The following is a 15,946-nucleotide window of genomic DNA, read 5'->3' as shown; positions in this document are numbered from 1 at the left end:
GCAGTTTGTATCAACATGGCAGCTGCTGTACAGCTCCCCTGCTGAAGAGGCGCCGGGACGGCAGCGCAGCTCGCAGCCCGGGGCCGGGGCCGGAGCCGGGGGGTCGCAGCCGCGGCCGCTGAGGGGCCGCGCGCGCGCGGGCCGGTGCTGAGGGCCGGGGCCCAGCTCGCGGCCGGGGCGCAGCCCGCCGGGGCCACCCGCACCGCCGCGCGCCCCGCTCCGACGCCGCCGCCGGGCTCGGCCGCTCCGTCCCCGCCCGCCCCGAGCAGGCCGGGCCCGACGGCCGCGAGAGCCCGGGCGGGGAAGGCCGGGCCGGGCGGGCGCCGCCTGCGGAGAGGCCGGGGGGTGGGGTGGGGGGGTCCGGCCTGCGTGGGGCCGCGCGGCGGCGGCGGCGGCGACTCCGGCTCCGGGCCGGACAGCGCAAGGCCATGGCCGAGGCGGCCCCGGCTCCGGCGAGGGCGGCCCGCGCTCGCACGGACGCGCGGACTCGGGGCCCTGGGGACGGCCTGCGCGTCCCGGGCTCGGCGGCCCGGCCTGGGGTCTCGGTAAGGGACGGAAGCGCCGCGACGTGGGGGCGGGGGGCCAGGAGGGCTCGCGCGCCCCTGCTCGGGAAGGCGGGGGACTAGGGGGGCGGCTGCGGGCGCGGAGCCGGGCCGGGAAGCCGGCGGCCGTCCGGGCGCGCCTGCGGGGACGCCCGGGGCCTGGCACTCACGCGGGCCCGGAGGCGGGCGCCGAGGCGGCGCGCCTCGTTCCCTGCGGAGCCGGCGCCGCGTCCGTCGGGGTTGCCGCCGCACGTTTTCCGCAGAGCTCGGCCCCGCCGAGCCTCCCGCGGCCGGAGCGCGGCGCTGACGCGGCTCTCCCCATTTCGCAGAGCGGAGACACTGAGGCACGGACTTCTGGCGGCGACCGGCCCTGCCTGCCCCCAAGGTCACGTAGCGAGTCATCCGTGGCTCGGCGCCCGCGTCCGCAGAAATACCTGCCTCCGGGCCGCCGCGGGCCTGGACGGGGAGGGGACGGCCCTGGCGGCGGCCTCCTCTGGGGCGGGGGCCTGGGCCGGCGCGCTGGGGCCGCGGCCCGTCGAGGTCGGGGGGAGGTGATGGCCGGGTGGGAGGCCGGGCAGCGCCCACCCGAGCGTCTCCGGCGTGGGGAGCAGGTGACCCTCGGGCTCGGGCGCCTCGGCCTCCAGCCTCTCTGCGTCCGGAGGCCCGGTCGAACTCTGGGTGTCCGGACGGTTGGGGTCTGGGGAAGCGAGCTACGAAGGGTTTGGGGGTTTGTGTGCCCCTATCAGGGGGCCGTTCTTAAAAATCAGTCTCCAGAGCTCCCCGCAGACCTGCTCTTTAAAATGCAGTAGTCGTGCTGGGAGGAGAATTGCTGCATGGGAGGCAGAGCCCTGAGCCTCAGTTTCCTGTTGGGTACAGGAAGGGGTCGGGATATAGGGCTTTTCTGAAGAGCCTCAGGTCTTAAAATAATAATAATGATAATAAAAGCGACGCTATGAAAAATAAAACAAAATGGTTGTTAAGTGCCTAGGTCTCCAGGACTCTTGAATAGTATATAATTCTGGGTGAACCACATTGGGTCATAGCAGACAATGGCACGGCTTTATAAGATAGGTATGATGAATTTTTCTAATGAATGAATCCTGGAGACCCCATCCGTTTAGGATACATGGGGTTGGGAGGGTGGGGTTAAATCCTATGAAATAAGAACCAGAGGAATTCTCTCCCTGTCCCTAACAGTTTGAAAATGTAAGCTTGTTAATCTTACATATCATATTTACAAGCTCCGTTTCCCCCTTTAGCCATTTCTTTTTGCTTAGCGTAATAGCAAGCCACAGGTTTACTGGGACTGATGAAAATAGAGCCTGGGGCTTTTATTTGGGGGCAGTGGAGAGGATGTGCTTCTGTGGCCCCTCATGGCTCTACAGTGCTCAGAATCCGGAAATGGATAGAGACACTCTAATAATAGAGAGCAAATAACTGGTATTTTCCTTTGAGCTCTGATTAGACTACTTAGCAAAGATGCCTTGCTCTAATGGCTTTATATACTGTCGTGAAGCTTTTCTTCATTGTTCCCAGTTAAACCCCTGGATCACACCTGAGAGACTCACTTTGCCCCTGGGGATTTTCCCTTCTTCCTACTAGTTGTAGGCAAATACCCTAAACCCCCGTGAGGACAGGGCCATACCTGTACCTATTGTGTTGTGTTAGGCTCCTCACTTTCCCTGTGTCTGAGACTCCTATCTCAGATGGTTGTCTGGTCACTCCTTCGCCTGTGAAAAGTTGAGAGGTGGCTTAGTTGTTGATGAGCCTTTGGGTTCAGGGGTCTGTGATGCCCTTGAGAGTGCTTGCTGAATTTTGGGTATGTGCTCATGTGTGTTTTTGAGGGGTAGAATCCATAGTTTTCACGAGCTTTTTGAGGGGGTCCCTGACCCCACCATTAAATCGGAATCTCCATGGGCAGGGCCTTCCCACAAGTCTTTGTTTAGTCTCCAAGCCTTCAAATTTTAGAGGTAAAAAGGATTCAGAACACACACTGACCAGCTGTCTCAGTTGGTACATGAGGCCCAGAGGCAACCTACAGCTTAGGCTGAAACTCAGACTTTGGAGCCAGACGGCTGTGTGACCTTGGGCCAGTTCCTTAGCTTCTCCAAACCTCCACGCCGTCCTGTGCTAAGTGTGGATAAGAATTCTAATTGTCCCTGTTTATAGGGTTTTGTCAGAGAAGGCAATGGCACCCCACTCCAGTGTTCTTGCCTGGAGAATCCCAGGGATGGGGGACCCTGGTGGGCTGCCGTCTATGGGGTCACACAGAGTCAGACACGACTGAAGTGACTTAGCAGCTTAGCAGCAACGTAGGGTTTTGTGAAGAATAAATTAGATAAACCCTGTAAAACACAGTTCGTGGCACATAATAAAGGCCAAATAATTGTCAGCTTTTACCTGACTATTTAGCCATCACATCTGGTTCCCTGCGAAGCTGCTGGATTGTACTACCTCAGAAACCTTTTGCCTGAACAAGGTCTTAAATCTTCAGTCCTTGTCTTAAAAGCCTGATGCTGTCTCAGTTACGCTACACATGAATGAATGAACAAATGAAAGAAAGTATTAGAAGGTGTAAATAGGTTTAGATGAATCATCTTTGATGATTCAAAGAACTTCATTATTAACTCTATTTTTCCTACTTTATACTGTACAGTCCATGGAATTCTCCAGGCCAGAACACTGGAGTCGGTAGCCTTTCCATTCTCCAGGGGATCTTCCCAACCCAGAGATCGAACCCAGGTCTCCCATTTTGTGGGCAGGTTCTTTACCAGCTGAGCTGCAAGGGAAGCCCAAGAATACAGTAGTGGGTAGCCTATCCCTTCTCCAAGGGATCTTCCCGACCCAGGAATCAAACTGGGGTCTCCTGCATTGCAGGTGGATTCCTTACCAACTGAGCTATTACGGAAACCCCCTCATTGTTAACTCTAGTAACATTTTGTAACCCTGTCATTTATACTTTTCATTCAGCAGACATGTGTTGAGCACATACTGTGTTTCAGACTGGACACCAGGGATATGCTAATTTTCAAATGAAGAAAAAAGGAATTTCAGTTACTTTAAAGATAACTTCTATCTGGCACATAATAACTGGCCTTTCAGCAGATTCACTGAAAGAAGAGTGTGCTTGACAAACATAGATAAAGAAGAAATTCTTTTCAGTTCCAATAAACATATTGATTGTCTGGATAGATAGAAACAGCGCTGGTCACTCAGAAGACCTTGGTTTCACCTCCATGATGATACAAGCTTTCCTTGAACATGGACATAGCAAGGCAGGGAATGGGGGAGAGTGTGAATAATTGAAACCCCCTTCAAGTAATTGAAGGATCTTTATTTTGGCTCCAGTCCCTACCAACCACGACACAGGTCACGGAACTGGCTGACTTCAGCTCTGTTTCCCATCCTGCTAGGCCTCCATTTTTCCTCCTTCCCACCTCATGAACCATGGGGAGGACCCCACCAGCCAGGGTCCACCTACCGCTGGGGACCCTCTGCCCGGGAACCTTGGCTCTGAATTGCCATGCCCACACCTGTGTCAGTGTCTCTCTTCTCTGCATGTCACAGGAGCCAGCCTGGGTGCCCAGTAGCCCATTCAGCCTCTCCAGCAGGGGCTGGGTCCACAGTGTTTCAAAGGCAAACCTATACTGTATCAACTCTGAGAAATGTTATTAAGTCAACAATTCAGCTATTATCAAAAGGTCTGGGAAGCTTAAGGTAATTGTGTGTCCTTACCGTTGGACAAAACAAGGGAAAGAACATGGGTGCCATGACTGCCTGATGATACAAATAGAAGCAGTGGGGCTGGATGTCGAGTTCACCTTGGAGGCAAGTTCCTTCATAGAACCAGCCCCACCTTGCTGGCAGTTTTCGGCTAGCCCGGCATTGACAAGATTCTGCTCTGTTGCTTTTCAGAGCTTTACTCTATATTTAGTGCTCACTGCTTGAAGAACTCAGTGAGGTAGCAGGCGGGTGAGATATTATGACCCTTTCTAATGGCTGAGGACTCTGAGAACAGAGAAGTCAAATAGCCGGGCCAGGGAAACCCAGACAGCGTTGGTATAGACAGGGGCTGAAAACCAAATGTTCCAGTTCAAGGCCAGTATCCTTTTTCCTCTCCCACACCTCTACTCGCAAGATGCCTCCTGCATAGTGTGTGTTGTGAAAAGGAGACGGCTCTATGGAAGCAGAGGTGGTGTTACCATCTTTTATCTATTGTTAATGTAGTTGTATCATCCACATGTAGATCAGCATGGGGGTCTCAAGAAGAGACTCATATCCATGGAGTGTATCGTATTGTTACAAAGCCTGAAGCCCCTTTAATGTGGGTGTTTATCTTCGGAATTTATTTGCCTACTGGAGACTCTTGGCCTTCAACACTGTCCTTTCTCTCCTTGAACACAGGTCCAGCAGTTGGACATGGAGACCCAACGCTCCTCCCCTCTGTCATTCCCCAACGTCCTGCAGGAAGAAACTCCGCGTCAGGCCCCGGCCGGACTCCCTCGAGAAACTCTGTTCCAATCCCACGTGCTTCCCCCCAAAGAACTCCCTTCTTTGTGTCCCGCTATCTCCCGGCAAGGCTGCCTACCCCAGACTCCTGGCGCCCCCAAGCAAGAGACTTCTGGCCGAATGCCACCCGTGCTCCAGAAGGGACCCTCACTCCTGTATCCTGGCGCTTCCGAGCAAGAGACTCGGATCCAGGGCCCCTTGACTTCCCCAGAAGAGCCCCCGTATCCGCCCCCCACCACTGCCGAACAAGAGATGTCCCTTCTCTCCCACTCCACCCACCATCAAGAAGCCCCGCTCCACTCCCCCGAAGTTCCTGAGAGAGACCCCCTGACCCTGTCCCCCACCGTGCCCGAAACCGACATGGACCCCCTGCTCCAGAGCCCGGTTTCCCAAAAGGACACCCCCTTCCAGATCTCTGCTGCGGCCCAGAAGGACACCCCACTCCCAACGGCGGAGATCACCCGCTTGGCCGTGTGGGCTGCCGTCCAAGCAGTGGAGAGGAAACTGGAGGCCCAAGCCATGCGGCTCCTGACCCTGGAGGGCAGGACTGGCACGAATGAGAAGAAGATAGCTGACTGTGAGAAGACGGCAGTGGAGTTCGCCAACCACCTGGAGAGCAAGTGGGTCGTGCTGGGGACCCTGCTGCAGGAGTATGGGCTGCTGCAGAGGCGGCTGGAGAACATGGAGAACCTGCTGAAGAACAGAAACTTCTGGATCCTGCGGCTGCCCCCGGGCAGCAATGGGGAAGTTCCCAAGGTAACCTTATCCCAGCTGGGGCTTCCCAAGGAGTGACCAAGACTGGAATGGATTTTAGGAATTTAGTATCAAAGAAAGGGAAAGCCGTGGGTAAGAAGGAAAAGAATCTGATGATGTCTGGTCCCCAACTCCACTAAGAACAGGACACACCCAGACCAAATGATTCCTCCTGTTGATGTAAAGCATAGGTTATAGATCAGAGAGACGTCCTAGTGACGGGAGCTGTCAGGGTAGAAGGAAGTTCAGTCGTGACGTCTGGGGATAAAAGGCACATTGAAGGCCAAGTGGTTGAGCTGTGGACAAGTGTGGACCAGTGTGGTTTCCCGTCAGGGTGGAGGGAAGACTCTGTGGTGTGGTTTCCCATGGAGGTGGAGGGAAAACTCTGTGAAATGTTACAGGGCCCTGTTGTGTGCAACATTTGTATCAGTTAACTTATAAGTCATGTTAATGCCAGTACAAATGTGATTTTCAGAGATGTTTGAAAACACCAGAGGACAGTTAGGTTTTAATATTGTTTCCCAGAAGAGAGCACTGGAACGTGGACTGGTTTTTTTTTTGGTTTTTATTGTTTTTTTTTATGCTACTGCCTCTCTGTGCAGCCTCAAGGCGGGGCCGGTGTGGGGACTGGGGACGATGCATGGACTGTGTTATGTACATGAATCACCTGGAAGTGTGTGTCTTAGTCGCTCAGTCATGTCCAGCTCTTTACGACCCCATGGACTATGGCCTCCTGGGCCTCCTCTGTCCATGGGATTCTCCAGACAAGAATACTGGAGTGGGTTGCCGTTCCCTTCTCCAGGGGATCTTCCCGAGCCAGGGATCGAACCCAGGTCTCCTGCATTGCAGGCAGATTCTTTGCCATCTGAGCCACCAGGGTAAGTGGCTGAATCACCTGGGGATCTTACTAAATGCCGAGTCTGAATCAGCTGATCTGGCGTAGGGCCCGAGAGTCTGCATTTCCAGCATGTTCTCTGGTGGTGCCATTGCTGGTCTGCAGACCACGCTTTACAGCAGCAGGGATTATCCTGTCAGAGGAGAAGGGGACCAGACAGCCCAGGGTCCTGACTGTCTCAGGCCACGACAGTGGCTGAAGTCTTCTGATTTCTAGAGAGGTCCCTGGTGAAAACTCATAGCTGGGCCTTTTCTGCTCCAGGCCTGAGAGTTTTGACCCAAGCCCAGGGGGCCGGAGCTGTTCTTGGCTTTGGGATCTGGCAGCCCCAGGCCCTATGACGCCTTCCAGTGGGTCCACACTGAGCAGTTGTGTGGTTTCAGGTCCCTGTGACGTTCGACGACGTGGCCGTCCATTTCTCGGAGCAGGAGTGGGGGAACCTGTCTGAGTGGCAGAAGGAGCTGTACAAGAATGTGATGCGCGGCAACTACGAGTCTCTGGTTTCCATGGGTAAGAAGACGGCTGTCTGCCCACGGCTTCCTGCTAGCCTGCTGGGGGCTTGTTAGGAACCTTTGGGGCCTCTGAATGCCCAGAAGTCATTTCTAAGAGCCCAACAAAAAATAACAGGCACCCATATACCCATACACACCAGTGCAGCATAGATCAGCACAGTCTGTAAACAGAGAAACCACACTATGGAGAAGCCACAGGGGTCGGGGGACAAACTTGGACATCAGTGGTGTGTGTATACGTATATATATAAACCTTAAAATTAGTTTGTCCAGCAGACCCTTACTGAACAAAGTGTGAGGTGCCTTGTGAGAACGGCACTTAAACAGCACATCCTTCCTGCTCGGGAGTTAGGACAGCCCTGAATACTGCCGTTGATTGGGAGCTCTTGTCCCCCTTGTGCAGAGATGAGGTGTGACCCCGGGGGTTAAAGGAACATCCTAGGTCCCCACCGGGAGGTCACGATTTCACCGAGATCTCTCCTCCCCCCAAATCTGTGTATTCTTGTTATCTTTGTTAATAAGAGTATTTGAGGATGAAGACTTAGGAAGATAAGCTTTAGAATTATATGTATCCTTTTCTTTGATGTGGGGAGCTCTTCGGACACACACCCACACCCACACACAAATGCACACATACAAAATTAGAAAAACATTAAATATGCTGTTGCATAGAAAATTTAATCCTTGCTGGAACTGTTACTTTTATCCATCTATACCTCTCCATGGGGTACCTTTTTTGTCCCCACTTTTCTTTTTCAAGTATGTGCATCCTTGTGCGAAGGCAACGATTCAGGTTTGTATGATAATGATCAGCCACCACCCTCTAGTCAGTGCTGCTCCCCCAAGGGAACCACCGTGGACCCTGGGGCCTATACTGTTTCTCATCATTTTGTGCACTCATGCACGTGTGGTTTGTGGTTTGCACAAATGGGATCCCTCACTTATTTTACCAACGGTAGTGAGAGACAGCTCCTGTGTCAGCCCACAGGCCCGCTTGAAGGGCAGTGCAGTGTTGCTGGTGAACCATTGTGCTGTTGATATTGAACTATTGATGAGCGGCAGCCTGGATCTGTCTTCTCACTGCTGCAGAAGGTTGCAGTCAGGCTCTGTGTTTGTGCACTTCCGCGAGTATTTCAACAGGATGGATTCGGGGAGGTGGGCTTGCCAAGGAAAGGTGCTTGTGTACAGAGTCACAGGCGCTTCCATGGGCCGTCCCCAGGGCTGTGTGTGTTCACCTAGCAGTGTGACAGTGCCATCTCCACACCCTTAGCCCAACCAAGGTTCTCCTGTTGTAAAGATTTGTCTTTGCTGATGGACAAAATATGATACTGACTTGTATCGGTATGGGAACTTGTGCATCTTTTTGTGTGTTTATGAATTACCTATTTGTAACTTTGATATTTTTATTTCAGTACTCATAGAGGTTATATTGGAGAAGGCAATGACACCCCACTCCAGGACTCTTGCCTGGAAAATCCCATGGACGGCGGAGCCTGGTGGGCTGCAGTCCATGGGGTCACACAGAGTTGGACATGACTGAGCGACTTTACTTTCACTTTTCACTTTCATGCATTGCAGAAGGAAATGGCAACCCACTCCAGTGTTCTTGCCTGGAGAATCCCAAGGACGAGGGAGCCTGGTAGGCTGCCGTCTATGGGGTTGCACAGAGTCGAACACGACTGAAGTGACCTCAGTTCAGTTGAGTTCAGTTCAGTCGCTCAGTCGTGTCCGACTCTTTGCGACCCCATGAATCGCAGCACGCCAGGCCTCCCTGTCCATCACCAACTCCCGGAGTTCACTCAGACTCGCGTCCATAGAGTCAGTGATGTCATCCAGCCATCATCTTCTTTCGTCCCCTTCTCCTCCTGCCCCAAATCCCTCCCAGCATCAGAGTCTTTTTTCAGTGAGTCAACTCTTCGCATGAGGTGGCCAAAGTACTGGAGTTTCAGCTTTAGCATCATTCCTTTCAAAGAACACCCAGGGTTGATCTCCTTCAGAATGGACTGGTTGGATCTCCTTGCAGTCCAAGGGACTCTCAAGAGTCTTCTCCAACACCACAGTTCAAAAGCATCAATTCTTCGGCGCTCAGCCTTCTTCACAGTCCAACTCTCACATCCATACATGACTACTGGAAAAACCATAGCCTTGACTAGACGGACCTTAGTTGGCAAAGTAATGTCTCTGCTTTTGAATATGCTATCTAGGTTGGTCATAACTTTTCTTCCAAGGAGTAAGCATCTTTTAATTTCCTGGCTGCAGTCACCATCTGCAGTGATTTTGGAGCCCCAAAAAATAAAGTCTGACACTGTTTCCACTGTTTCTCCATCTGTTTCCCGTGAAGTGATGGGACCAGATACCATGATCTTCGTTTTCTGAATGTTGAGCTTTAAGCCAACTTTTTCACTCTCCTCTTTTACTTTCATCAAGAGGCTTTTTAGCTCCTCTTCACTTTCTGCCATTAGGGTGGTGTCATCTGCATATCTGAGGTTATTGATATTTCTCCCGGCAATCTTGATTCCAGCTCGTGCTTCTTCCAGCCCAGCGTTTCTCATGATGTACTCTGCATAGAAGTTAAAGAAGCAGGGTGACAATAGACAGCCTTGACGTACTCCTTTTCCTATTTGGAACCAGTCTGTTGTTCCATGTCCAGTTCTAACTGTTGCTTCCTGACCTGCATACAGATTTCTCAAGAGGCAGGTCAGGTGGTCTGGTATTCCCATCTCTTGAAGAATTTCCACAGTTTCTTGTGATCCACACAGTCAAAGGCTTTGGCATAGTCAATAAAGCAGAAATAGATGTTTTTCTGGAACTCTCTTGCTTTTTCCCTGATCCAGCGGATGTTGGCAATTTGATCTCTGGTTCCTCTGCCTTTTCTAAAACCAGCTTGAACATCAGGAAGTTCACAGTTCATGTATTGCTGAAGCCTGGCTTGGAGAATTTTGAGCATTACTTTACTAGCGTGTGATGAGATGAGTGCCATTGTCCGGTAGTTTGAGCATTCTTTGGCATTGCCTTTCTTTGGGATTGGAATGAAAACTGACCTTTTCCAGTCCTGTGGCCACTGCTGAGTTTTCCAAACTTGCTGGCATATTGAGTGCAGCACTTTCACAGCATCATCTTTCAGGATTTGAAACAGCTCAACTGGAATTCCATCACCTCCACTAGCTTTGTTCGTAGTGATGCTTTCTAAGACCCACTTGACTTCACATTCCAGGATGTCTGGCTCTAGATGAGTGATCACACCTTCGTGATTATCTGGGTCGTGAAGATCCTTTTTGTACAGTTCTTCTGTGTATTCTTGCCATCTCTTCTTAATATCTTCTGCTTCTGTTAGGTCCAGACCATTTCTGTCCTTTATCGAGCCCATCTTTGCATGAAATGTTCCCTTGGTATCTCTAATTTTCTTGAAGAGATCTCTAGTCTTTCCCATTCTGTTCTTTTCCTCTATTTCTTTGCACTGATCGCTGAGGAAGGCTTTCTTATCTCTCCTTGCTTTTCTTTGGAACTCTGCATTCAGATGCTTTTATCTTTCCTTTTCTCCTTGGCTTTTCGCTTCTCTTCTTTTCACAGCTATTTGTAAGCCTCCCCAGACAGTCATTTTGCTTTTTTGCATTTCTTTTCCTTGGGGGTGGTCTTGATCCCCGTCTCCTGTACAATGTCGAGAACCTCATTCCATAGTTCATCAGGCACTCTATCTATCAGATATAGTCCCTTAAATCTATTTCTCACTTCCACTGTATAATCATAAGGGATTTGATTTAGGTCATACCTGAATGGTCTAGCAGTTTTCCCTACTTTCTTCAATTTCAATCTGAATTTGGTAATAAGGAGTTCATGATCTGAGCCACAGTCAGCTCCTGGTCTTGTTTTTGTTGACTGAATAGAGCTTCTCCATCTTTTGCTGCAAAGAATATAATCAATCTGATTTCGGTGTTGACCATCTGGTAATGACCATGTGTAGAGTCTTCTCTTGTGTTGTTGGAAGAGGGTGTTTGCTATGACCAGTGCATTTTCTTGGCAAAACTCTATTAGTCTTTGCCCTGCTTCATTCCGTATTCCAAGGCCAAATTTGCCTGTTCCTCCAGGTGTTTCTTGACTTCCTACTTTTGCATTCCAGTCCCCTATAATGAAAAGGACATCTTTTTTGGGTGTTAGTTCGACAAGGTCTTGTAGGTCTTCATAGAACCATTCAACTTCAGCTTCTTCAGCGTTACTGGTTGGGGCATAGACTTGGATTACTGTGATATTGAATGGTTTGTCTTGGAAATGAACAGAGATCATTCTGTCGTTTTTGAGATTGCATCCTAGTAGTGCATTTTGGACTCTTCTGTTGACCATGATGGCTACTCCATTTCTTCTGAGGGATTCCTGCCCACAGTAATAGATATAATGGTCATTTGAGTTAAAGTGACTTAGCAGAGATTTTATATATATATAATTGTGGATGTTAACCCTTGGCCTTATATTTTACTAATGTATGTGAGATACTATTTTCTTCAAGTTTCATCATCTTTTGACTTTATTTCCAAAGATCTTGAAACTTTTTGTAATGTAAAAAAACCTGTCAGTGTTCTGTTTCATGACCTCTAGATTTTATTAAGGTTAGTTTTTTCATTTATAAAACTTTAAATGTCTTCTGCCTTTGTCATGAAAATCCGAGCAGGCATTGGCCACCTGAGAGCCACAGATGACTGAGGGCCGGTTTCCGTCGGTCGGCAAGTGCGCCCCATTGCTGGTCCCGCCAGGAGGACCTGAGATGGGTTCAGCACACACACACACACACACACACGTGCGTGCACATGTGCACACTCAGCATGCCCTGAGGAGAGGGGCTGGAAACTTGGCCCTTCTGTTTGCAGCACTCCGGCCTCAAGTAGGGCAGCTGCTCCTGGTGTCACATGCACACAGGTGACAGTTTTGTAGCATCCAGTGCGACCTCACCCCATAGAATATCTTCTTTTCTTCCTCCTGCCCAGACTATGCAATTTCCAAACCAGACCTCATGTCACAGATGGAACGAGGGGAGAGGCCGGCCATGCAGGAGCAGGACGACTCTGAGGAGGGCGAGGCGCCTGCTGATCCCAGTGCCGGTGAGTGGCTGCAGGCGATAGTGGCCTTGGCGCCCGGGAGGCCCGGCGTGGGGTGTGTGGCCCACAGGAGACCCCCGCGGGCTATGTCAGCAGGCCAGTGCAGGAGGGCGGCCCAGAGGCCCCGGGGCCTCCGGGTCACCAGCAGCCCCGGTGGCGGAACTAGGAACACTGTGGTCTCGGGGAGCTTTTGACCTGACTGAGTGTCACCTCACTCTCTACTGGAAACAAAACCAGAACTGACAGAAAGGCGTTCCCTTGTCAGGATGCTGACGCTGGTGCAGCCTCGAGCTCCCCAGAGAAGGGCCACGTCCCTGGGCCTGCGGCCGGTGAGTGGAGGGACTTGACCTGAACGTCCTCCAGTGTGCGGGCGGGGTCCAGACGAGGTGGCGAGGTGGCGGCGGCAGGGAGATGCAGGCAGGACCACCGTGGGCTCAGGAGCAGAGCCTGCCCCTGAACCCCGGCCTTGCTGCATCCTCGCCGTGGTTTCAGTTGCTTAGCCTTCTGGAGGTCTGCTTTCTCATCTGTGAAACAGGACGGGTGCTGAGAGCCAGGGCCCAGTGTGCCGACCCGCAGGGGCCAGCAGCCTGGGCCGCCAGGCACTGTCGGTCCTCATGGGGAGCAGTTCCTTACACAGAGGTCACTCAGAAGCCCCCACACTGGCACTGCGGTGTTCTTGGGGTACAGGTGGTTTCGGAGCCCCTTCTTCGGCATTGCTCTTGGGCTTGCGTCACTCACCTGAAGGTCTTCTGTGGGGGCAGTCCTTGTCTTTTGTAGCCAAATGTCATTAGTGATCCTGTCTTTTGCAAAAGGAGGATAATCTGGCTGAAGAGCCCACTGGGGTCAAAAGCCGGGTCTTGTATGAAAGAATGTCACTGGCTCTGGGACCAGTAGGAGGTGGCCACGTGGAGTAAGAGCTGAAGTAACTTCAGGAAGAGGCAGGACCCCGAGGAAAAATAAATGCTGGCGTGTTTCAGAGAAACCCTAAAGCATCGATACTTTCTAGAGATTTGCCTAGAGATTTAAATGGAGGGAAGGGGCTAGTCCTGAGTTCATTCTGGCAGGCAGAAAGATGGATTTTAAAGTAGATGAGGTGAGAGAGGGGTTTGGGGACAAGGTGTGACATTTGTTTGGAGGAAAATAAGTCTGGATGTCAAAGGTTTGAGTGGCCGCATCCAAAACCAGTGTCACTGCAATGGAGAGATGCAAAAGAGGGGAAATCAGAACGAGGACTTGGGAGGCAGAAGACGAGAGGGGAGAGGCGGTCTGCAGTAAAGATCCTAGAACGCCGTTGATGTCTCCGTGGGGTTTTGTAGTCCGGGTGCTGCCTTTCTAGCATCTTCTTTAGACGTGCTGGGACGGGCACATGGACCCTGTCCACGATCGGCCTGTTCACACCCTCATCACAGGTGGGCCTCCCACTGAGTGGGGCCAGAATCAAGAGCAAATAAGTAACCTCAACTGGCTCGGCCCCAGGTGGGGTTGGTTCTGGCACAAGGGCATCCAAGCCGGAGCGTCTGTGGGCAGCGGTGGCCTCACAGAGGCTGCCTTGTGTGGCTGGAATGTGCCATTTGTTCCACTAACCGTCTTCAGCCACCAGGAGCCTGACTGGAGTGGAGGACAGGAGCAGAACAGGAAGCACTGCCCACAGGGCACCCCTGTGTGCGGGGCCCTGGCCTCGGGGCCGCAGGCTTGTCCTATGAGTTCAGTTATCAGAACCCCAAACATGCCATCGGTTACCTCTTATTTGCGTGTCCTGTCCCTCGGAAGGGCGGCCACAAGGCCAGCCCTGGGCTAGACCTGAAGTGTGATACCAAGGGGGAAACAGCTAGAAGACAGAACTGTCATGGTTCTGAATACACCGAACATCACCATTTTATGAATTGGTTGAATAAATGCAATCCATAAGCTGTCATTTATAGTTCGGATTCCTAAGGGCAAGGAGGCCTGAAGGTGACTCAGATACTGGCCCTGCTCAAGTTCCCCCAAGCCGGGGCTCCTGTTCACAGCCCTGTAAGGGTGAATGGGGGCCGGGGGAGCCAGAGACCACTGTTGCCTGACAGATTAGCAGAGTGAAGCAAACAAACCAGAAGCCATGGCTGAAATCCAGGTTCTCAGATATTGTACATGGCTTCAGCTTTCTTACAAAGCAGTTTGATATTTTTTGGACTTAAAATATGTTTATAAATGAATATTTAAAATATTTAAATATAATAAATATTTAAAATATACATTTACTTAACCTGATAATTTCCTTTCTGAGAGTCTGTAGCCTAGAAAAATATCCCAAAATATGGACTAAGATATACAAATATCAGGGGACCTCCATGGCGGTCCAGTGGTTAAGACTTCGCCTTCCAGTGCAGGGAGTGTGGGTTTGATTCCTAGTTGGGGAGCTAAGATTCCCACATGCCTCGCAGCCAAAAAACCAAGACCTAAAAGAGAAGCAGTATTGTAACAAATTCAAAGAAGACTTTTAAAATAGTCCACGTCAAAAAAATCTTTTAAAAATAAGGATGAACAAATATTATATTACACCACGAATGACGGTCATACAGCCACTGAAATCATGTGAAGCATTTTTGCACTGCATTTTCACTTGTCTGTTTATTATTTAGTTCATCCAATACTTTTTGTACCATGTACTGTGTCAAGAGAATGGTGTTAACAATCTAAACGCCCTATGTATAGAAAAATACAGTCGGCCACTATGGCAGTGCGGTGCAGAGAGGCTCCAGGGCTCTGGGACATACAGTGGTGAAGGCCTTACTGAGCCCGTGTGGTTGGCAGAAGCCTCAGCGGAGGTGGGATTTTTAGTGGAAACACAAGTGGAAGTTCCTGGAGGAGAACTCCTCATGTGGAAGAAGGACCGGAAGCCAGGAGGCTGGGACAGACATGGATGTCCGTGAAGTGTGGCTGGTGGGTGTTGAGTACGAGGACAGGGGCTCCTGAGGATGACTCCCAGGTCATGACACGAGTGAGGGGGTAGGACAATGGGAGGCTCTGACCCGGAGGAAAGACAGAACACGTTAGGTGTGAGATCTCAGGACATGTCCAGGAGCTGGTGCTGAGTGACAGAGACTGGGGCTCCCAGCAGGAACCTGAGCTAGAGATGGACCTGGGGGCCTCGATCGTGTGGACAGGATCATCTTTCCCAGCCTGGACGGGGGAAGAGGAGGAGCACAGGATGTGCCCCCAGAGTCCTGACTTTCAGAGCAGATTTGGAATATAGTGGGCCGGGTGGGGCCCAGGTGTTAGTATTTTTTAAAAAGCTTCCAAGGTGGAAAACCACTGTTGTAGGGTTTGGGAAAAGAAGAAACCAGAGGAATCACAGGAAATAGGAAGAGTGGCCAAAAAGGTAGTAAGAAATTAGGATACTGCGTCAACGTTCAAGAGAAGAGTATTTCCCCGGGAAGGGAGCAGGGTGAACAGTGTTGATGCTGCATTGTGGTTTAGTAAGACAAAGCCTTTCTTCCTTCCTTACTTATGGGCTTCCCTGATAGCTCAGTAAGTAAGAATCTGCTACGCACTCCAATATTCCTGGGCTTCCGGTGTGCCTCAGCTGGTAAAGAATCTACCTGCAATGCAGGGGACCTGGGTTCGATCCCTGGGTTGGGAAGATCCCCTGGAGAAGGGAAAGGGTACCCACTC

The 15,946-nt window shown here is 51.3% G+C and overlaps 1 protein-coding gene across 1 annotated transcript in view; it reads left to right on the top strand.

The window, feature by feature from the left end:
• The first annotated feature begins 460 nt into the window (after nt 1-460).
• ZNF777 (zinc finger protein 777) overlaps nt 461-15,946 on the top strand; it is a 32,275-nt gene continuing 16,789 nt past the window's right edge. The window contains exons 1-4 of the mRNA XM_052638599.1: nt 461-545; nt 4,947-5,807; nt 7,080-7,206; nt 12,185-12,298. Coding sequence (XP_052494559.1) covers nt 4,962-5,807; nt 7,080-7,206; nt 12,185-12,298 — 1,087 coding nt within the window. The 5' untranslated portion in view covers nt 461-545; nt 4,947-4,961. The remainder of the gene's footprint in view (nt 546-4,946; nt 5,808-7,079; nt 7,207-12,184; nt 12,299-15,946) is intronic.

Source organism: Budorcas taxicolor, chromosome 4 (genome assembly GCF_023091745.1).
Source record: "Budorcas taxicolor isolate Tak-1 chromosome 4, Takin1.1, whole genome shotgun sequence".
In the NCBI taxonomy this organism is placed as follows: Eukaryota; Metazoa; Chordata; class Mammalia; order Artiodactyla; family Bovidae; genus Budorcas; species Budorcas taxicolor.
Note: the sequence above shows the minus strand (reverse complement) of the source record. Positions and strands in the feature narration are given on the sequence as shown.